Genomic DNA, 24,061 nt, shown 5'->3' on the forward strand with positions numbered 1-24,061 from the left:
TAGCTTAGCTTCTATTAAGAAAATATATAATCTTCTTGTAATAAACGTAGTACGTATGACATATATAATACGTACATATATAATGTATGTCTTTCCTAAAACAAATACTCCCTATATCACAAATATGGTAAGAATATTATTTTTTATTTTATTTTTTGCTTAATTTAAGTTCATAGTGCTCAATATTTTTTTTTGAAAGATGCATCAAATCTTCCATTATACTTTATATATGTAAAGGATTTTATTCTTAAATAATTTTTTCAAAAAAAAAAAAAAAAAAAAAAAAAAAAAAAAAAAAAAAACTAAGGACACACCAGAAGATGACGCGTGTCATTGCTGGTGTGTCTTTTAGTATATAGTTATTGATGATTGATTGATGATTGTAAAAGCTTTCCTAATAAGAAAATGGAGCAAATATTAAAAAACGGCCAAAAAAGAAAAGTAGAGCAAATATTTAAAAACGGAGGAAGTACTTTGTTTGTTAGAGTGTATTTTATTCACCTAATTTTCATTGATTTAAATTTATCTTAACTTTTCTTAATTTATTAGACATTATTATTAAAACTTATTTAACTTGTAATTTGTATTTGAGTAACTTTTATTAAAACTTATTAAATCTGAAATATTTTAAAATAAGATGAACGGAACAGACTCTTACCTGCCATTCATCTTAACAAGTAAGATTAGTTAGAGAAATGAGAAAATGGCCATTGGTGTTTTACTTAATCAGATAGGAAGGGAATGTAATCCAAAATCATTCCGCCCTATATATTACACGCTTTGGCCCTTTTTAGTTGTAGTCATCAATGGTCCGGCTCGTTGGTTCAAACTAGTTCAGCTCATAAAAGTGAAAGTATAGAGTAGCCTTAAAATTTTATTTTTTTTTTGTTCAAAATCCGAGTTGGCCTAAAAAATCCAATAAGTCTAACATTATTTTGCAAGTTTTGAGCACGAGATATTATACAAAGGCCTAGCATGTCCCGATATTTTATCATCTCTACCTTCTTTGTGTTTATCTAGGGATGACATTTGACAAATGCGTGTATCATAGCGCAATTATCTTAGTTAGAGCGAGTATGGATATAACTTATGGATGTTTGGTTGTTTTATTCACCTAACTTTCAAGTATCTAAACTCATACAAAGTGCCATCTTATCTGAACTTATCCAATTTTATATGAACTTATCTAAACTTTTTGATTTTATTATAACTTATATTAGTTGCAAACTTAATTAACTCTTATTTGCCCTTTATCAAAATGGATCGGAGTATAACTTATTGTTCTAAGCATAATAAAGTGAAAAAATGGCCTTAGATATGTATTAGACGATATGATATTAAAGTTCATAACTACTATGGGTAGTGAGAAAACGGTGGATATTAAATCATATCAACCAACTTAACGCACCTCGTCTCCATCCTCTTATCCAACTGTACCTTTTATTATCATTATAAATTACAAAATTACAAACATAATTCCAATTGGGCTTAGTTGTATACTTGTTATAGGTGGGTAGTATATAATTATATATGCCTACACTCTAGTATAGGTAGCACTTCCTACACCCCCACTATCCACTTTCCCCAAACAACACACTGTTATAGTTTACTTTCTACACCCCAAAAATATATAAGATAGAAGCATTGTTTTCTCTCTCCTAAAATTAGTATACACTTTTAATCTTCACTCTATATTCTTTCTTATCAAAATTTGCAAAAATATTTACTCAAAAACTCGAAATTCTGTATAAAAATCAAGTGTGGTCTTTGATATAAGAGATGAAGTCACACAATTGCAAGGATATAAAATCAAATTGTAAGTTATTTTTGGAAGAAAAAAAGTGCAAACCCTAACTTTTTGCCATATTATTCAATTATTTTCAGTAAACATATTAAAATTTTGATAGTAGCTCTTGAATTCTTATACTTTTTTTTATCATAGAAGTGATTTAATATAATAATATTAAAATAATGTTTGGTATATATATATATATATACACTCTTCTGTGTTGAATTAATTTATGGTGTGTTGTTTGATTACAACATTGTTGGACATAAAAATTGAAAACAGAGTTTAATTGTCCTTGTTTTATGGATAATTTGATCTATTTCGTAAAATTATATAAGTGTAAATTTAGTTTGTAGTGAATTTTTTTTTTTTTTTATGAATGTTCAGTTTCATTTAGATTAAGCGATCATTCACATATCAGTAACCGATCTACATAATGAATTCTAATAATCTCTTAATGATGTCTATTTTTTGGCCGATTACTTCACATATTTTCTATAGGTATACTTAATTTAGTTCATAATGAAAACTATTTTTAATGCTCGTTTGACTTTTAACACTTGTTCAAGTTCATATTGAAAAATGTTCATTTATATTTTAATAATTGTTCATTTTTATATTGCACTGTATATGATCATTTTCTAATAATGGGTTCATATTTGTATGTGTAAATGTTTATTAATGGTTTAAAAACTAGATCTCTTATTACACAGGATAATTATATAAAAAAGTAGAAGACATCGGTGTATATATTGAGAAAGGATATTTATTAAAAACAACACACAATAAAGATGATTTTATATACCTGTTATTTATACGAAATGTATTAAATGACAATGTATAGAAATGGTAATTGAAGTTCATTTTTATATTGATATTATGTTTATATTTACAATAATATATGTTCATTTACACATGGGTAAATGTTCATTCACATATATATGCAGATAATTATTTTAATAGATGTTTATTTAAATTTTATTAAATGTTCAATTGCACATTAAAAGATATTCATTCAAGTTTAAATGTTTAATGCTTGTTCATTTTTATGTTGTAAAATGTTCTTTGAATATTAATACCACACATTAAATATAAGAGACGATGTTCATTTTAATAGACAGAATTTGACATTTTGGAAGCTAAATAAATGCTTATTTCGATTTTATGAATTTCATTCTAATATTGGTAGCTAGATGATACAAAACATCTAGTATGTATATGATATTTTTAATATTGATTGCTTTTCCTTACGAAAAGTAAACAAGTGGTTAATGATCAATGATAAAAAACTTCAATGCTCATATTAGAAAAGCAATATGTTCATAAACAAAAACCTAAATGTTCAAACCGACTTCGTGATAGTCTTTCGACTGCCCAAACAATAATGTTCACTTTCGTGTTTATGAAACAATTACATGTAATAGTATAGTTGTATGGAAATGCATTATTATTGCAATTAAATTAAATTTTTATATTGGAATTTATTTTTAACAACTGTTTATTTATATAAATACAATTTTAAGACGTATGTATTTGCATACATCTTACTATTAAACTTACACATAGCTCTTGAAATGAACGTTTAATGATACAAAAATGAACATATGTTGAAACACGAATAAACAAAAATGTACATTGCATGATGCAATACTTCTATTAATAAAAATGATTTGAACGCAACAATCCATATAAATAAATTTGCTCTCATTTTTATTGATAAAAAAATTCTTAAAATTCAATTCATAAAATGTATTAATTTGAACAAAAACTTCTTATTATAAAAATGAACATTTAATGATTTATAAATGAACATTTACCAATACAGAAATGAACATATTACAAAAAATTTACAGAATATCTATACTCAATTTTGCCACATACGTGGGTTCGGTCCTCCAAGGCCTGATATTAAAAAGCGTTTTCAAAATAGAATATGTTTCACGTGTCACCTTTTTTAAGTTCGACATGTCACCTTTTTTAAGTTCGACATGTCACCTTCACAACATGTATAGGTTTGCATCCAAAAAATGCTTATAACAAGACTTGAACTCAAGACCAACAAGTCTTAACTCTTAAGTTACAAGTCTTACCATTAAGACATTTATTAATTGTGTTTTTTTATCCAACAAAATTATAGTTAACTTAGATAAGTTGATTAATTGGTGTTTTATTATACTATTTGTTTCCATTACGAAGTATGTAAAGATTGAGTTTGACAACTAAAAAATGTTTATAGCCAGACTTAAACTCGAAATCAACAAGTACAGACTAGCAACCCTGGATATCGTTCGGGCCACACACTAGTTCATAAATGAAAAGGGGTGGGGGCGAGGCACACGCGGAGGGGGGGGGCAGGCAGTGTTCCCTGCCGTATAGTGTAGGTAAAAATTTGTAGGTAGTATATGGTTAACAAACAAGTATATGCCGGTAATAGTCGAGTAGTAAATATCCATTTTGGTGTCCAAGTGAAAATGGATGTTGGATACGAACCCACCATAAATAGCCGGTAAGGGATAGTATAGAAATTTTAGGTAGACGTGAGTGTGGAAAGAGAAAGTGTATGAACACATACACTCCTTTGTTTGTCATCCCTATGTTTATTCCACCCTTACTTTTCATTGGCTCATTATCTTTTTAATCACTCATCTCTCACCTAAAAAGGGGTGTCTGTTTATTCACCCTAACATAGATTTTGGCATCCAGATAATACACCTTCACCTAACACATGGAGTTTATTATTTGAGATGCCTCACATAGGTAGAGTTGTGAAATATAAACACCTTGTAGACGCCTAAATCGTGTATTCCTAATTTATAAGTTGGAGGAGAAGGAGGTCAGGGAAAGAGCAAAGAGGTGCACTAGCCAAGGGACAACAATAGTTCGGGACTAAGACTTTGTTCACCTCACCTTATAAGATCAAATCTTGGAAACTCCGTTCACTTATTGACATATATCTTCAATTTCGTATTTGTAAAGCTTATGAAAATTATATGTTTGATAGATACACGTTGAGACGAATCTAATGAGATCCCATCTTATAATTTATTATCCTTACATATTGAAGAAAAATTAAAATCAAATTTTAATTAAATCAAACAATTCAATTAGTTCAAAAGAATTCAAGACCACAACAGACTTTAAAAAAATTCAAACACACAAGAACAACATTCCATTTCATGGGAAGAAACACAAAGGTTGTGAAATGTAAGAAAATTGGTTGATCCTTGAAGTAACATACTAACATGGGCCAAATATCACAATGTTAAAAACCCTAGTGGCCTAATCAAATTTATCTACTTGGGCTAACGTACATAAAATTCAAATTAATAATTAAAAAATCAAAACAATTAGAAAAAAAAAATACTCCCTCATCTCATCAAATCATAACCGTCCATTTTCTTTCAAATCCAATCGTCAAATTCCAACCATTAGATCCAAAAAAATAAAAGAATTTAAAACGCAAAAATCCAAAGAAGCTTTACAATTAACGAGGAGCGCACCTCCAAATTTCAAATTTCTCCTTCATCCCGCTTCTCTCTCTCTCCTCTTTTTCCACACTTCAAACTTTTTAGAGAGAGAAAATTTCACTTACAAATTCATTCAAAAATTTGCAGATCTTCATCTTTTTCTCTTTCTCTTCAACATTTGAAGAGAAATTTGATCAACAAAAATGTCGAATAAGGAGAAAGGGGTTAATGTTCAAGTCATTCTTCGTTGCAGGTAATACTTATGCTTTTGATTTTTTGAATTTTTTTGATTGTTATTTGAATTAGGATTTAGGGTTTTGGAAATTTGTGATTAGGGTTTTTGAATAAGTGTGGGATTGAAAATTGATGAGGATTTTTGGGTTTTATTTGGGAGTGATTTAATTACAGGCCGTTTAGCGATGAAGAGCTGCGGAATAATGCGCCGCAAGTTGTTACTTGTAATGATTATCAGAGGGAAGTTGCTGTTTCTCAGAATATTGCTGGCAAACATTTTGATAGGGTTTTCGCTTTTGATAAGGTAATTTTTATTTAATTTAATTTATTAAGGGTTCTCGATTGATTTATTTCAAAATTGTGACAATTGGTTTGATTGTTTGGTTAGTTTAAACTAGGGGAAGTGATTGTTTCCACAAGAATGCCGCTTTGAATTTATAGTAATAGTTGTTGCGAATTGAAATCGAAACCAATTAGCTTAGTTAGGGTTAGTGACACTGTGATAGTTGTGTACAATTGTGCTGTTTTAGAAGTAATCTGAGGAAATGACACAATGATGTTGTTTGTTTATCAAGACGGTGTTTAATTGTTTAATCAAATCTCAAAATGAATTCGAATTGATATACCTTTACATTCAATGTGTGAATTTTGGCTACTGTGCAATCTTTCTTGACTGTCTAATTTGTTTGGGAACTAGTAAATTGAATCATAACCCTAGTAATAGAGGACGTGAACATTTAGTCTGCGTCGAATTTGATTGAGGGGGTGTGTATGCAGGTATTTGGTCCAACATCCCAGCAAAGAGAACTATATGATCAAGCAATTACCCCCATAGTGAATGAAGTTCTAGAGGGGTTTAACTGTACCATTTTCGCGTATGGTCAAACTGGTACAGGTAAAACATATACAATGGAAGGTGACTGTAAAAAAAACAAGGTACATGAATTTCTACTGTTTGTTACTTGATGAGGTCCTTGGCATTGAATCGTCGTTACTGAATGGTTGGTTGATTTACCTTGCTAAACGTGACAGAGTGGTCCGAATGGAGAGCTTCCCATTGGAGCAGGAGTCATACCTAGAGCTATCAAGCAGATATTTGATACATTGGAGAGTCAGAATGCTGAGTATAGTGTAAAGGTCACTTTTTTGGAGTTGTATAATGAAGAAATTACTGATTTATTGGCACCAGAAGAAATTTCGAAAGCTGCTTTAGAGGATAGGCAGAAGAAGCAGCTGCCTCTTATGGAGGATGGTAAAGGAGGAGTGCTGGTCAGGGGGTTGGAAGAGGAAATTGTCACCAGTGCTAGTGAGATCTTTACCCTACTAGAAAGGGGATCAGCCAAACGTCGCACTGCTGAAACTCTTCTTAATAAACAATCAAGGTCTTTGATCAAACTTTACTTTACATGTTATGTGTTCATCATTTTCCAGCCCTTATCTACCTACACAACGACCCGTTTAAGAAAAAGAAAACGAAAGGATAGGAAGGACTCATTGTTTTATTGTTATTTTTCAGTCGATCACATTCTTTGTTTTCTATTACCATACACATTAAAGAAGCAACACCAGAAGGGGAAGAGCTCATCAAATGTGGGAAACTTAATTTGGTTGATTTAGCAGGATCGGAGAATATTTCTCGGTCTGGGGCTCGTGAGGTCTGATACTTTTTGTGATATCTTTCATTTACATTTTGCTGAAATGCCACTGTAATGTTGCTGTTCCTGCATTTGGGGACATGTCTAATATGATCTTAATTTAAAGTGATATCCAGTAATGACTTACTGTGCTGATCTACTTCTTTATTTAGGGTCGTGCAAGAGAAGCTGGAGAGATTAACAAAAGTCTACTGACACTCGGACGAGTTATCAATGCTCTGGTAGAGCATCTTGGACATATTCCCTACAGGTCAGTGATTTGGATAGTTTATGTTAAACTGTTAATTGTCAGTCATTAAAGCTAACCTTTCAATAATGGGAATGTATAGGGATAGCAAACTCACAAGATTATTGCGTGATTCACTTGGTGGACGGACAAAGACATGCATCATAGCAACAGTATCACCTGCTGTCCATTGTCTTGAGGAGACCTTAAGTACTTTGGACTATGCACACAGAGCTAAGCATATCAAGAACAAGCCAGAGGTTGGTTCCTAAAATTATAGTCTATATGTAATAGTTGATCCAAGTATCTCAACTTTTTAAGTACTTCAAAGTGTGCAGTGATATTTGTTTGTTTGTTTGTTTGTTTGTTTGTAAATGGTGTTATGTTCATTTTAAATGTTTTATTTTGTATTTTGGTTATTACTGTTTGTTTAGTTACTTTCTGTGCTCTAGAAATTTACCTTAGATGATAGCATTAATGTGTAAATATTATACAGATCAACCAAAAAATGATGAAATCAACACTGATAAAAGATCTCTATGGTGAAATTGAGAGACTGAAGGGAGGTGAGAACTTTTGTCTATAAGTAATGTGAATTACTCATCCTTTTCAAAATGTTTAGCTGAATCTGTAACCTTCTATCAGAGGTTTATGCTGCACGAGAGAAGAATGGGGTATATATTCCGAAAGATCGTTACTACCAAGAAGAAACTGAACGAAAGGTATTACCATCCTCCTTATGATCTTGTGTGACTGTGCTACAGTTAACAGCGTAGAGTTTCCTTGTTTATAAGTATGTTTAAATCATTGTGTCGTTTGTTTTCGGCTTCACTATGCATGCATAGTCTTCATGTTCATACAAAGTACCACTAATTTATAATTTTTTATTTGTTTTTCTACACATTTAGACAATGGCTGATCAGATTGAGCAGATGGGAGTCACAATTGAGAACCAGCAGAAGGTATGATACTTCTTTGTTTTGAGAATTGGTACTTGTTAACCTTATTGTAGTGTTAATTGTATTTTGCGATTGAAATAGCAAGTTGAAGATTTGCAAGGAAGATATGCTGCTCAAGTTCAAGAATGCTCTGACTTGAGTCGAAAGCTTGATTCAACACAGGTGATGCATGTTGCTACTGCCTATAGTGTGCTGTTGTTTATGTGCCGTGCAAACATATCTTGACAGGCAATGTCATCTTTGCAGAAAGATTTGAGTCTCACTAGAAAATTGCTAACTGGCACTGAAGAGGAACTGAAGAAAAGCAAATACGCTCTTAAAGAAAAAGATTTTATAATATCAGAGCAGAAAAAAGCAGGTTGGACTGTGTTTGAAATTTATTAAGATCTTTTGTTGGCTGGTGTTACTGGGTGTTCTGATCACCAAAAATTTTCTGTCATGATCTAAACAGAGAGAGCATTGACTAATCAAGCATGTGAGTTGCGCTCAGACCTGGAGAAAGCCCTTCAAGATAATGCCTCACTACATTCAAAAATTGGTATGGAGCTTGTTTTTGTTATTTTGATTGTTCATCACTATGCACATCATATTTGATATCTGAAATGATTTGCTTTGAGGAACAGATAGAGAGGACCAGTTGAATGCTGATAACAAGTCAGTGGTGGATAATTACCAAACTGAGCTTTTAAAGCGACTTGGTTCCCTTTGCAGTACAGTAGCTTCTTCAGTGTCTCAACAAAATGAAAACCTACAAAGTATTGATAATCTCTGCCATTCAATGATTGATAACCATAATGAGGTAGGTAATCAGATCCAGTTATGATTGAACTTGTTTTAGCATCTTGTTCCTGCACTATCTTTTGTTTGATGTATGGAATCTATGGGTTTCTTACATGATATGATCTCAGCATTATCTTTTTTATCTTATTTTTTGCACGAATTTGCCTGCAGGCTGTGACTGATTTGAAGAAAAAAGTGGTGGCTTCAAAGACTTTGTATATTTCCCATGTTGATGCTCTACAAAATGTTGTTCGTTTGCACAAAGCAGGCACTGATGCTAGTTTGGAGGAGATGGCTTCTCTAGCTTCTTCCAATACTAGGTCTATTGAAGAGGTAGGTTTGAAAAACCAATGTTAAGATCCTTTGGAATGCTTACCTATGTTTTCGGTCCTTTAATTTTATGTGGATAACCCTGTTACAGTGTTCCTACTAACTTGATTACTGGGTTCAAATCAAGAATCAACAAGCAATTTTGAAAGAGATTCACTTAATGATGAGCACTGATTTAAGCGTTTTACATAAACAACTAATATGGACGTGTATGCCTTGTACAAATGGTTTTTCAGCCTCTAAACCTTTCCTTTTTTTTTTTTGGTTGGGTATTAGTTTCTAGAGGTTGAGGATGGCAAAGCAATGTCTATATATGATGATCTTCAGGCTACTCTTGCAAGCCACCAAGGGGAAATGGCGCTTTTTGCCCGGGAACTGCGCCAGGTTGGTGTTTTTGACTCCTGAATTATCAGGAGCATTCTCTTTTTTAGATAATAATTACTTGAGTACTAAAATCTGAAATTTATCACTGTTTATATGGGCACTGGCACTTCTATGGATTTGTTTGGAGGGATCACAAAGGAGTTTATTTTATGTATATTTATTTCTGTGTGGTAAATTGGTAATGCAGAGGTTTCATGATAGCATTGAGCATATGAAGGGAATTGCAGAATTCATAAATATTTATTTGCAAAAGATGACTGAAGAATCGAGCAAGCTTGGTGTTCATGCGTCTCAGATTGAGAAGATTCAGATAAATAGTATATCTGAATTCCAGAAAGCATTTGAGGTCTGTTGTTGTTTTTTTTTTTTTTAAATATTTTTTTGTGTGGACGTATTAGGATTTTATTGATGTTTATGGTGTTTTATGTGGGCTATTTGTAGGAGCAATCCAGATCTGATGCTGAAAAGCTTCTTGCTGATGTAACTGATTTAGTAACTAGCCACATTCGTCGTCAGAAGGAGATGGTATGTGGGTCATATGTGGTTTCTATTCTTGTCTTTCTGTTTTGTTCCACGTTTAAATTCTAAGGAATTGTCATGCAGGTTGATGCAAGACTCGTTGACCTTCGAGAGACTGCTATCGCGAACAAAGTTTACTTGGATGAGCATGTTTCATCTTTGGAGGGCTTCACAACAGATGCAAAACGAAAATGGCAGACATTCTCGATGCAGGCTGAGAGTAATACGACTGATAATGCTGATTTCTCAGCAGCTCAACATTGTAGCATGGAGTTGCTTTTACAGAAATGGTTGGTCTTCTGATCAATAATGGGCATGCATGTGTTCATTGTGGAATTGTTTCATTTATTGCTTTATCTTGCACATATATATTTGCTGACCGTTCTCTTATTCTCATTGAAAATTTAGTGTGAGCACTGCTGAGACGGCTTCCAAGCAGTTGAAGACAACTCACGAGTCTGTAAATGAGAAGTGCAGCAATCAAGCTTCAACGATGATTTCCTTAGTGAGGTGAGTATTTGGTTACCTATGCTGTGAAGTTGTTTGGATTTATTTCATAAAAACCTCCAGATGCTGCTGCATATTGCATGTTCTGTCAGTCGTTATTCTGCCTAGCAGTTTTAAGAGAATCACTGTTGAGCTATGATAGAATGTCATATATCATATAATTAATGTGCAGGAACATGTTAGAAAGCCATGAGCAGCATGATTCAGAAGTTGATTCTGCAAGGGTTGCAGCCGGGCAAGATGCAGTTAAATGCAGTGAAGATATTGTGCACGATCTAGATAGTAAGTTTTCTTTTATGGTTGTGATCTTACTGTGAGTCTTGCTTATAATGTATTGATGACTGGTTAGATTTCTACTGTGTTAAAAATTCTATGTTGTAATGACTCATGAAGCTATTTAGACATGTATTATTTTAAGTTTGATATTGTAAGTTGGATCTTTACGGTGGCTTGTTCTAACTTATTTCCTACCAGTTATTATATTTGAAAATTGAATAAAATTTAAAGAATATTAAGGGAATAACACACAATTTGTAAGGGGAAACATTTGACTACATTTAGTTTGATATCGGTCAAGGGAAACAAATGTTGTTAAATGTATCCTAGAAACAGAATATATCAGAAAACAGAATATATCAAAGGTGATGGGATATACACATGAAAAGAGAATAAAGTATAATGTCTAGAATTCGTTGTTGTGTAACACGCTACATTTTTAAACTTGGTTTTTTGCATCTTTGTGGAAGGCAAAGTTGAACTATAACCTTTTTTGAAACTACAGTAGACAGTTGGAAGAGCAGGTTAAATGATGTAGTAGAAAGTTGGGTACTTGGGTTGTGGATTGAAGATGAAGAAAAAGTTTTTAGCTTTTGCTATTCATCTCATAAACCGGAAGGTAACTTCCAAAAAATAAGGGACCAAGAACTTAGAAATAAGAAAAAGGCATTTTCACTCTCAAATATATAGGAGCTGAAGCATGCAATAAGAATTAGAATTTTAGAAAAGTGGGGGGTTTGTGGGAATGCCTTAATTCAATTCTTTGGGGTTTTGAACAGAGAAATTGCTCCTCTAATATGGATTCAAAATAAAATTTGGTGCTTTTGTGTTTGATTTGTACATGTGTCTTTGTTTTTCTCAGTCACCTTATGTGCGTAAAATCAGGAATGATATCTGGGTCCGGTTCTCAATTTTTTTTTGGTAATCTGGTGCAATTTTTTCGCAGGATTATCGGAGAGGCAACATGGAGAAATGTCGGATATATGCTCATCTGTCAAAACTCAGGTAGAGAACCTTGAAGTTTTCAGGGAGGATCATGCTGGGCAGGTTGTACGTATTGAAAATGAGGCACAGACGACTTTCCAGCAGAGATATATGGTAAGGATATAGCTTATAGCCATGCTCTTTAAACTGTTAGGTTAAACAACCTGCTGTGTGAAATTCGGATTAAGAATTCAATAAAACCATATGAACTATGAAGTACCTAGGAAGAGTTGTTTATTAGTTGTAGAACTGAAAGGTGTTGGACATGATGAAGTTAATATAAAATGCTCTCAAAATTTCAGATTGCTGGCATAGTGACTGTTCTAGTGTTCTGATAATAAAAAATTCTTGTTTTTTCAGGATTATGAACCAACTGGGGCGACACCAGTAAGATGTGAGACAGATGTTCCAACCAAGGGCAATATTGAGGCCTTGTGCACCATGCCAATGGATACTCTTTTAGAAGAATTTCGAGAAAATCATCCTTATGAGTCAGTGGATGATAAAGAAGTAAAACCATCTCTCATACCACGATCACCCTTGGTAGAACGGAACTGAAAATTTTGGCAATGATGGGGTGTGGTGCATTTTACATGCTAATATATATGTAACTTTCATGTATGCTGTTATTGTTATTGGCAGAAGCATAGTGAAACACATTTCTATTTTCTAATTTCTGTAGCTAGGAGTCTGAGCTGTGGCACCGATGCAATGCGTTGAATAAATTCCATCTTGGAATTTAACAACTTATATATAGTGTAGATCGCAGGGTGAATTGTATTGCAATGAAATTGTTCACTCAGATAGCCATATTGTTGAATATGAACGTGTTGTAAGATACAAACTACTTTGGTTTAAACCAATTTATTGGAAAAGCAATTGCAGTCTTATCATTATTGCAGAGCTGTTTATACATCAGTTTGTTCCATTAAGAAAAAAAAGTTGCAGCAACTACAGAAATGAAAAATTTCTTGTTTTGCACAATGCTCAATATTTGCACTCCTCTGACTGTATTGGTTTGTGCTCTGTACTTCTGTTGGTGTTCGAATTCTGTACTTGATGGATTTTTTATTTTTAGTTGAGTACATATTAGCTTAAAATCAAACCCAAAAGGTCTCGAAGTTTTGTCCAATTACAGGTGAAAATAGCTACATGGCCTACATCTATTCATCTACCCGATTGCTAGATAACACTGATAAACTATTAAGCGTTGGGAGAATAATTTGTGCATCTTATTCATCATATGCACAATCTATTGGAAGCCTACTCACGGACTCACCTAATAAGTCTACAACACTAAGTTCTATCAACGCGTATAATTTCCTGATAAGCCCATTACTAATAAACTATCAAATACTTCCAGAATAGGAATGGTGTCCTTAGAACAAGTGTATTATTCCGATAGACGACTTGAATCTTCTACTACTAAAGTTAATTAGAGCATGTAACTAATCCGATGGATGGACCAAGTTTTTTTCATTACAAATGCACCATAAGATGGGCGGATGGCCCTGCCTCTGGATTCCCTTGGCTAATTCATCAATATGCTTTATAGTTTAGACAAATTACTAATCATAGTAATATACATTTTTTTTTTTGTAAAACAAAATTACGTGGAACACAAATTTTATTAAATATAACTTCTTAAGATTCATCTATATACCTATACTAATATATGGGTTTTTCTTTTTCTTTTTATGATTAAACATTTAAACTTGTGCATTGACAAATGTGTCAATCAACTGTTACATTTAATCTGAAATAGAGATAGTAATCATTTTCACAATTACCAACTTAAAATAAGTAGTTTTATCACGGAGTGTAAATTTACACTATACAATTTCATGTTTAGGGAACAATTCCGATTTAATAATCACATGATGATGATCTAAGTCATCTAACACAACCGTTGGTTAAATCACTACACTAAGACTACGAAAAGGTCTATCTGTGACTACTGACTAGTAAGTTGGCTGAATTTCTATCTCTATGCATACTTTACTCAATTGAATTGTTTCTACCTTCTTTGAAGTGTTTAGCCACCCATTTGTTATTACCTACAATTGCTCACAACCTCGCAATTGATGTCGCTGCTACTTTACTATCTTTTTCGCGCATATTACTTAGTTTTAATAAGCTCATGTCAAAAAAAAAAAAAACCGAATGTGTACATTTTAGTGTCAACATTTACTCATCTTAGCTAAGTAACATAGAAAAGGCTAGAGATCAGTAAATAAATTTTGCAATGTTGGATGGGAAAGATGTGTTGGATCCCAAACCACATGATTCTAGTTGCCTCCTTTATATGAAATTTGGCTAAAGTAATTCTAATGAACTATTAAAATGTTTTTACCAAGTTTAGGTTTTGGTTTTTGACACTTACCTATGCTCTTTTTCTTTAGCATCCATCATTTCTTGACGTGGAAGGCTCTATAGAAGGTCATTTCTTTACCTTTTCTCAATTAGGTCTTATTTGGCAATCTGGGTTTAACTCGCTAAATTAGCTGGCTTAATTACCTGATTGTAATAGTTGTGTTAAAGTATTTGATAACTAGCTAGCTGTAATTTGACAACGAATTACGCTATTGTGTAAAATATGAAAATATTTTTTTTTAATAATTGCTAGGGAGTGGGATTTGATCCAATCATTCCTTTTTTTTTTTTTTTTTTTTTTGGTTCATCATAATAGTAATAGTCTATTACACCAAATAAATTCCAGCTAACAAGTAGTTAGGAATATTTATGAAAAAATAAAAAACAGATTAAAAGAGTTACAAGCACAACATGCACGTGTATATATATACTAATTACAAATAATAAATCATCTTTACATCTAACAAAACTACTTCTATGAAATTAGATAGTGATTTGATCATTTTTATCAAGGGACTTAAAAATATGTAGATTTTTACCATAAAAAAAAATAAAAAATAAAAAAAAATTATGGATGCATCAGGAGATGTCACTTGTTAATATGAAAAACATGTCTTTTAGTAACCCTTGGTTGATGAGTAACCTTAGTAACCTGTGACCGAGTGAGTGATCCCCAACCGAGTAATCCCTGACCGACTTAATAACCCCTATAGCACTAACAAAGTAACCTTCATAATGGTTGGCCGCACGGTGTAGTCAGCTACATATATATAAACATTTGTGTTTGATGATTAAATGAAAATAAAAATGAGAGCAAAATGTTTATAGGTGTATCATGCATCCGGATGCATAAATCTCTCGATTAAACTACAAATCAAAGCCAACAAAAAATGGTCAACATTATCATATTATAAAACACCAAATTAATTTGACATTAAGTATATAAGATTGAGTGCTCTAATTTTTGTTAGAGATTTTTCAGAAAAATATCAAATTAATTGTATTGATCACTGAAATTAAAAAGAAATTTGAGATCCAAATATTAGGTTTGAATGAGAGTAACCATTGGACATGGAGATCAGATGAAGAAAAAAAAAAAAACAGATTTAATCACCTTCGTTCATTATTTATTTATTATTGGATACACACGTTATTAATTTTAATTTTTTATTATTCTTATAATCTTCCAAGTTTGCTAGGAATTCAAATTAACAGTGTGTTTCTAATATATCCATATCCATTCCCTTGTTCAAATCTTCCACATCATCATCTACATTTACAGATACAATTTAATTGTGGTCTTCAATTGCAGCTATCTATATGACTATATCACAACATTTTCACAATTTATATCATCAAATTTTGTATAAAGAACTATTAACTTTCTAAATAATTAAACCTTCTTTTCAAAAAAGATAAATAAAAATTCCTAAACTAAGGGCCTGTTCACAATTATTAAGCCAATATTATCTACTCCTATATTATCATCTACTTGCGCATAAAATCATTTTATTTGTGTATTCACAAAAAAAAAAAAAAAAAAAAAAAAAATTAATACGGCAAGTGTATTTTAAATATAATTTTGACAATTACGTTATTAGATATTTGGCAAAATTTTTATATTTATCTAAAACCTAGTTGTGTTATTATTTTGTATTTTTTAATAAAAATTGCTCTATAAATAGGATAGTCAACTTCACTCATCCTCTATTTTATGCCCTACTCTTCTCTCAAAATACTCTCAAGAAAAATATAAAGAAATTTACCATGATTAAATTTTTAGTGACAATCATTTTATGTTTAATACTTTATAATGTTGTAGAAGCATCTCATAATGTGTATCCACAATTTCAATCTCTCGTAGCCAATCAAGTCGATCATATCCATAGAACTGGTTTTCACTTTCAACCTCCAAAGCATTGGATTAATGGTAATTTTCTTTGCTATTTTATAATTAATTAATCTCTTTGGTGATTGTGTTCTGACTTTTTTGTAAGAGGAAATCTTTTGATAAAACATTTGATACTGGAGTATAATTTGATTTCAATTTATTTGTTTTAGAGTGATAGAATAAATGAAAGTAATAGGATGAATACTAGAATTCAAAGCGACCTTTGTTACCAAATTTCTAAGATATGGTGTTTGATGCAATATGACTTTTATCTGTCCTCACAAAAAAAAAAAAAAAAAGACTTTTATCTTGGAATTTTTGTATAAAGTTATTTAATTTCTAAACTTTGTCTTTGGTATTGTGGAGGGAATAGGCAAACTATTTGTTAGCATATAATTATGTAAATAATTTTATGTAAATAATTTAAGCCTTAATTTATGACTATTAAAGCTTAAATTATTTACATAAAATTATATGCTCACACTATTAGCTTTCAATAGTAGTGCAAATTATGTCTAATCATACAAGCACAAAAACCATCCCATTGTTATTGAAGGGTTGTTTGTTAGGTTGAAGATTACCATTAACTAATTTGATTTAGATGTGATAGAGTATAAAATATACAGATGATTTATCGTCTTACAAATTAGAATTGAGCCTTCAAGTTAAGATTCTGCCCAGCGCATAGAATTGGGTCTACATTTTTAGAGTCCATCAAAATTTCGAGTGGTATTGCTTTTGTAGATAAGTACGTATTTTTCATTAAATTTGGTTTAATTTCTACTTTTCATATATAGTTTTATCTATCTTAAATTTGTTACATGCATTTTTTATTGTTTTAATTTTATATCATGGAAGAAAACATTATAGGTTTGATAGAATAATTTTATTATACAGATTCTTATCATAGTATAATTACTTATCTAAGTTCTAGCAGTGGATGAATTAGAGGCATTTCCTTTAAACGTGTACTCATAGTCTAATTCACCAAAGAAATAAATAATGATGGTCTTTTGTTAATTATTTTTGCTTTAATTTATATTTTGACTACATTAAATCTTTTGTGTTGACATCTATTTTATACCGTGATCTAATATTCTTTCTTGAACAAGTGAATGATGAATAACTAAAAATCATTCTTAAGAGCGATTAAAATCAAAATATTATCACATGCGTTAAGCATTAAAATGTACGAGTACAATATAAGAAATTTATACTTCGCATAATTTTGAATTCATTAAAATCATATACTACCTCCGTTAATTATTATGTGCAACGAAGGGGTATTATTTGTGAGACATAAAATATTCCATCGTTGCACATAATAAGTAACGGAGGTAGTACAAACAATTATGTCAGTGGTATAAATTTACAAATCTTTTACGTAGTGTAACAAAAGCTAAGCATGTATGCTCATTTGGTAAATGTATAGTCTAATTATTTTTTGTACCTCTTTTGACTTTTTCACTAACCAATTTTTCTTTTTCTTTGTGATGCAATTTTGCAATGCAACGGTCCAATTCTAAAACAGATCCAAATGGTAATTTTAACTCAATTAATTACTTTGATATCATTTTAAGTTTAATCCTTAATTTTAAATTATTATTTATTGATAATATATCATTGGACAGGGCCTATGTATTACAAGGGTTTGTACCATCTATTTTACCAGTACAATCCGTGGGGATCTACATGGGGCAACATTGTTTGGGCTCACTCAGTGTCAAGAGACTTAATCAACTGGGAAGCTCTTGAACCCGCAATCCACGAGTCGAAACCCTTTGACATAAATGGGGTATGGTCCGGATCAGCTACGATCCTACCCGGTAATCGTCCTGTTATACTTTATACGGGCCTTACCGCTACTAGTGTACAAGTCCAAAATGTTGCAATACCGGCCAATTTATCCGACCCATATCTTCGAAAGTGGGTCAAACCCGATTACAACCCAATCATTACCCCGACCTCAGACGTAAACACTTCATTATTTCGGGACCCGACCACTGCATGGTGGTCCCAAGGGCATTGGCATATTGTGGTGGGTAGTAGGAGGAAGCATAGCGGGGTGGCCTATTTGTATAGGAGTAGAGATTTTAAGAAATGGACCAAGACTAAACACCCATTACATTTGGCCCCAAACACAGGTATGTGGGAATGTCCTGATTTTTTCCCAGTTTCAACCCAAGGTAAACACGGGTTGGACACGTCAACAACGGGCTCGAATGTGAAACATGTGCTAAAGGTTAGTCTTGATGTAACAAGGTTTGAGTACTATACGATTGGAAAATATGATGCCAATAAAGATAGATATTATCCGGATAATGCTAAAATTGATGGTTGGAATGGGTTAAGATATGATTATGGTAATTTTTATGCTTCAAAGACATTCTTTGATTCTCAAACGGGTCGTAGGATTTTGTGGGGTTGGTCTAATGAGTCTTGGACCCCAGACATCACTGCCCTCAAAGGTTGGGCCGGAATTCAGGTAAAATCATTATTCCTAAATCTAATTTTGTTTTATTTATTTATTTATTTATTTATTTTACGACTGTTTATAAGTATTTGTTAAATCTTATTATATTTTTTTTATATTTAAAAACTAATGCAATGGTTCATTAAATAATACTTATATTTATAAATAATATTAACTCGAGAAATTAAATTGCTTTTGTTTAGGGTTTGTTAATCGCCCTATTAAAGTTTTACACGCTTCAATAATATATTTATTTATGATTTTTTTTTTTTTTACAATTTAACATTATCTTAGGCTATACCAAGATCGATATGGCTAGATCCAAAAGGAAAACAATTGGTACAATGGCCGGTTGAAGAAGTGGAAAGATTAAGGGCTAACAAAGTTGAGATAAACAATCGTCCACTTAAACCAAGGAATCGGTTTGAAATTAAAGGGATAACTCCGGTTCAGGTATATGAGTATTTTTCATTAACCCAAAAATATTATATTGAAAATAATATTGACATTGTGATAACACATACTCAATTAAATAATATTGACATCGTGATAACTCATACTCAATTATTTACGTAGGCTGATATTGATGTTACATTCAAGATCCCAAATTTAGAAAAGGCGGATACATTTGATTCTAATTGGGTAGATCCTCAAGATTTGTGCATCCAAATGGGATCAAATGTGAGAGGAGGAGTTGGACCATTTGGGCTTTTAACACTTGCTTCAGATAAATTGGAGGAGTACACTCCTATATTTTTTCGAGTTTTCAAAGCCCAAAACAATAAACATGTAGTTCTAATGTGCTCCGAAGGCTCAAGGTATTTGTTTTATTTTTATTTTTTTTGTTACAAATGTTATTTTATTATTTATATGATAGAATATTTTTTTTTATTAATTATTGTGTGCTAATTTTAATGTAATTTTATTTCAAAAGTTCTTCAACGGAAAAGGGATTATACAAACCAACATTTGGTGGTTTTGTAGATGTAGATTTGAGGTTTGAAAAGAGAATCTCTCTTAGAACCTTGGTAAGTATTATTTTCTATTTTCATATTAAATGGTATATATATATATTCTATTTAATTTTCAACTTATTTAATTCAATTTTTTTGCAGATTGATCACTCCGTTGTGGAAAGTTTTGGAGCTGGAGGAAAAACATGCATAGTATCAAGAGTTTATCCCAACCTAGCAGTAATGAATAAGACTCATTTACATGTTTTTAATAATGGTACATATGCTGTGATTGTAGAGCATTTAAAAGCTTGGACAATGAAAAAACCCTTTAAAATGAACAATTAGTTTATCTTCGGGAGATAAATTAGTCCTAAAAATAAATAACACTTTACGTATTGTAACAATACTATATTTTGTAATAGTCATTTTGTAATAGTTAGGGGTGCTAATCGGGCGAGCCAAGCCCGAACTATGGTCAGCTCGGCTCGTGATCGTTTAAATTTGTTCGAACTCGAACCGAGTTCAAACCTTTAAGAGTCGAGCTTTGACCGAGCCGAGCTTTGACTAAGTGTTGACCGAGCCGAACTCGAACCGTTCACGAACAAACTTGATTTATTCTTATCCCTAGTTTACTTGTCTTCTTTATTGTTTATTATTAATTTTTTTTATTTTACAACAAGTTTATTTTTTTAATAATGAAAACACTAACTTAATATTGTGTAATATCTATTGATAAATATATTTATATTTATATACATGATTTCTTTATATGAAAAAAATAATCGAGTTTGTTCACGAACTTTCGAGCCGAACTTGGCATAACTCAGCTTGGCTCGTTAAGGTCTCGAGCCGAGCTCAAACCCGAGTCGAGCCACCACGAATCGAGCTTTGACCGAGCTTTGACCAAATCGAACTCGAATAGTTCACGAATAGCTCAGTCTCATTATCACCCCTAGTAATAGTCATTGATTATGATTTGATGATAATGTTTATTTGTTGAATTAGATTTTGATAGATAAGAAAATTATTGTTTTCAAGTATATATAATTAAAAAGAAATTGAATTTTATTAGATTTATCTCATTGTTTACTCTTCATATATAAACGTTTATAAATTTATATACCATTAGGTATTAGAATTGTTTCATTGTTACTTGTTAATGTAATGGTATTGTAAATGATACTTAGATGATTACTGTGATACACTAAATTCTTAAACCTTAAAGTATCCTATCACTTTTTATTATTCTACAAATTCAACATTATGTTGTTGTTATGCAACAATCACATACTCTTTTTGTCTCTGTTTCTTTGCTCCATTTAGAAAAGAAAAAACATAGGCATCTAGAAAAGAAGAAAGTATAGAAGTACTAGCATAGAATAGACCAGTCTATTCCTTTTGAAATGGAGAACGAAAGTTTTGATTAGATTACAAATTGTACTCGATTATGTATGAAACAGGAAGAGAATGAAAAGTTTTTTAAAGATAAAAAGGTCAAGATTCTAAAAAGCCTTCCAAGAAGTATATCTCTATTTATGTGCATACTGAAATTAGATTTTATCACTGGTACCCTCAAAGATTTGACTTTTATCAATGGTGCACCTCATTAAGTTTTCATTATCAGCGGTGCCCCTAATATTTTCATCTAATTGCTACAGTGATCATATGTTATTAAAACGTTTAGTAAACGTTAACTTGGGGTTTTTGGCTGGTTAAATGGGTTAGAAAGGTGTAAATACTGAAATGCCCCTACCCTAAAAACTCCCTCAAAATATCAGTTCTCCTTTTCCCACCCTTTTTTTCGATTTTTCCCTCTTTCCTCTGTCTCCTATTTATTCTATCTGCTTCTTTAGAATTCCCCTCTAAAGAAGAGAAGAGAAGAGGGGATTTTTAAAGAAGTAGAGAGAATAAATAGGAGACAGAGGAAAGAGGGAAAAATCGAAAAAAGGAAGTGAAAAGGAGAGCTGATTTTTGGAGGGAGTTTTTAGGGTAGGGGCATTTCAGTATTTACACCTTTCTAACCCATTTAACCAGCCAAAAACCCCAAGTTAACGTTTACTAAACGTTTTAATAACATATGATCATTGTAGCAATTAGGTGAAAATATTAGGGGCACCGCTGATAATGAAAACTTAATGAGGTGCACCATTGATAAAAGTCAAATCTTTGAGGGTACCAGTGATAAAATCCCTAATTAAAAAGAAATTGAATTTTATTAGATTTATCTCATTGTTTACTTTTCATATATAAACATTTATAAATTTTCTTATTAATAGTTGAAAATATTATGGTTTCAAATTTGTGTTGGCATATTAAATATTCCTAAAGGAAATGATTTGAAGAAGTACATAGCTAGTTTTTCTAATAAAGCTAGTTAAGCTACTCAAATGAACCAGAATTATATATATATATATATATATATATATATATATATATATATATATATATATATATATATATATATATATGGTTAATAATGTCTCTAGAAGATGTATTGAATTAAGTTATTCTAGCAAAGCAACTTTTCTTCCATTAATACTTCGTATGAGATAAACATGTCTCTACTACAAAAAACAAAAAACAAAAACCAACAAAATTATTTTTTATTGTCACGCATTCATACGACAATTACGTTCACAACTAAATTGATGTAAATTACGTGTGATCAATTCGTCTAAAAAATTACGTGTAAATTTCTTATCTTATGTAAATTACATGTGATCAATTCGTCAAAAATTTTTTTGGATCAAACCTCGCTCTAATACCATGCTAAAATATATTCAGCAATTATGTTATGTAATTCTCATTAATCAACAACGGCCACATACAATATTTATAGATAGGTTTATTTGGAGAGTTGGAGGGCAAGAACAAATAACCTAAGATAATGGTTCAATTAAAAAACACTAAATGGTTCAGTAAAATAAAAAAAAACTTTAAATTAGTGGCATTTAGGATAGGTTCAATATCCAAACTAATGGTTTTAACAATAATGATTGAAGTTTTAGTAACAATTATTTTAGGTTTAGTAATCAATAGTCACAATCATCTTGCAGAAGTGTCTCATGGTGTATTGGTGTGTATCCACAATATTAGTCTCTTGTAACCAATCAAGTTGATCGTATTCAATAGAACTGAATTTTATTTTGAAACTCCTAAGAATTGGATCAATGGTAATCTCCTTCTTTTTTTTTTTTTTTTTTTTTTTTTTAATTAATTGATATCTTTGATTATATTTGTTCTTACTTTTTTATTAGATAATCGATCACTGTTAGGAAAATTTTTAATCAACAATGTATTGTTATTATTATGAATTGTTTTTGCAATTTATTTGTTTTAGAGTGATTAAGTTAAATATAATTTGGAACAATTAACTTTAATTGATTTCATATAACTTGCATACATACAAAAAAAATCAAATTTGAGTTGTAATGGTGCATTTTTAAGTGTAAATGCTTGTATAATTTGGAGATTTCTTACTCGACATTTAATTTTTAAATTTGCCTTTCTATTGGATATAGAATAAGAAAAAAAAAATTAAAATCAAGTGGAGAGAGTAATAGGCAAACAGGGTATGTATCTATACTATATAATAAAGTAGTCACCAAAAATATCCTAGGATTACACATGTCAATAAAATATTTTCCCGCCCAAAAACTTAGGAATTTTTTGTTTTTGTTTTGTTTTTTTTTTTTTTTTTTTTTTTTTTTTTTATAACTTTATTTTATTTAAAAAAAACTTGAATTTATTCTTATCTCATTATTTATCCCATATTCAATTTTGAATTTTAAATTTTGAATTTTTGACTGAATAAAAAACAAAAGGTGTGTTAATTACGATACTTATTAAATGATGCATCATACATCAAACATCTTAAAAAAAAATCATCAAATAAAATTAATTTTCTATATTATGCATAAAAGATAATTCAGCCATATATCAAATGAAAAATCCGAGCATGGCTCGGGCACTAACTAGTTTATACTAATTTAATGTAAATTATCTCTATCATACAAGCACACAAGCCATCCACTTGTTATTTAAGGGTTGTTTCTTAAATAACAAGTGGTTAAAGGTGGAATTTCAAATATTAACATTCAAAATTAGTGTTGTCAAAAAAAAAAAAAAACATTCAAAATTAGAATGAATTGAGTCTTTAAGTTAAGACTTTGCCCAACCCGTTTAATTCTAGGATTATTGATCTACATTTTTCCACTCCATTAAAAATTCTTTTGGTATTGCGGATAATAGTTATATT

General features: G+C 31.2%; 2 protein-coding genes across 2 annotated transcripts; both read left to right on the forward strand.

Annotated features, from left to right (window-relative positions):
* Nucleotides 1–5,275: 5,275 nt before the first annotated feature.
* LOC145617231 (kinesin-like protein KIN-5C) lies at nucleotides 5,276–13,006 on the forward strand. The gene is made up of 23 exons (XM_081671922.1): nucleotides 5,276–5,509; nucleotides 5,665–5,794; nucleotides 6,268–6,426; nucleotides 6,523–6,872; nucleotides 7,007–7,145; nucleotides 7,298–7,395; nucleotides 7,475–7,631; nucleotides 7,868–7,937; nucleotides 8,017–8,093; nucleotides 8,280–8,333; nucleotides 8,412–8,492; nucleotides 8,577–8,688; nucleotides 8,782–8,868; nucleotides 8,954–9,129; nucleotides 9,282–9,443; nucleotides 9,717–9,824; nucleotides 10,012–10,170; nucleotides 10,266–10,349; nucleotides 10,428–10,633; nucleotides 10,752–10,853; nucleotides 11,023–11,132; nucleotides 12,073–12,224; nucleotides 12,471–13,006. The coding sequence occupies exons 1-23, from the start codon at nucleotides 5,460–5,462 to the stop codon at nucleotides 12,666–12,668; spliced, it is 3,021 nt and encodes a 1,006-aa protein (XP_081528048.1). The 5' UTR covers nucleotides 5,276–5,459; the 3' UTR covers nucleotides 12,669–13,006.
* A 5,004-nt stretch (nucleotides 13,007–18,010) lies between these two features.
* LOC145617935 (beta-fructofuranosidase, insoluble isoenzyme 1-like) lies at nucleotides 18,011–20,550 on the forward strand. The gene is made up of 5 exons (XM_081672707.1): nucleotides 18,011–18,859; nucleotides 19,142–19,300; nucleotides 19,424–19,665; nucleotides 19,782–19,875; nucleotides 19,963–20,550. Exons 1-5 carry the CDS (start codon nucleotides 18,011–18,013, stop codon nucleotides 20,146–20,148), a joined length of 1,530 nt encoding a protein of 509 aa, XP_081528833.1. The 3' UTR covers nucleotides 20,149–20,550.
* Nucleotides 20,551–24,061: the final 3,511 nt, after the last annotated feature.

This window comes from Chenopodium album, chromosome 26 (assembly GCF_948465745.1).
Source record: "Chenopodium album chromosome 26, dcCheAlbu1.1, whole genome shotgun sequence".
Taxonomy (NCBI): Eukaryota; Viridiplantae; Streptophyta; class Magnoliopsida; order Caryophyllales; family Amaranthaceae; genus Chenopodium; species Chenopodium album.

Coding starts and splice junctions, on each gene's coding strand:
- LOC145617231 (XM_081671922.1), top strand. CDS start 5,460: ATGTCGAATAAGGAGAAAGGGGTTAATGTTCAAGTCATTCTTCGTTGC. Junction 6,427..6,522: donor GTGACTGTAAAAAAAACAAG/GTACATGAATTT, acceptor TAAACGTGACAG/AGTGGTCCGAATGGAGAGCT. Junction 9,444..9,716: donor ATACTAGGTCTATTGAAGAG/GTAGGTTTGAAA, acceptor GTTGGGTATTAG/TTTCTAGAGGTTGAGGATGG.
- LOC145617935 (XM_081672707.1), top strand. CDS start 18,011: ATGTATTACAAGGGTTTGTACCATCTATTTTACCAGTACAATCCGTGG. Junction 18,860..19,141: donor AAGGTTGGGCCGGAATTCAG/GTAAAATCATTA, acceptor ACATTATCTTAG/GCTATACCAAGATCGATATG. Junction 19,876..19,962: donor GAATCTCTCTTAGAACCTTG/GTAAGTATTATT, acceptor ATTTTTTTGCAG/ATTGATCACTCCGTTGTGGA.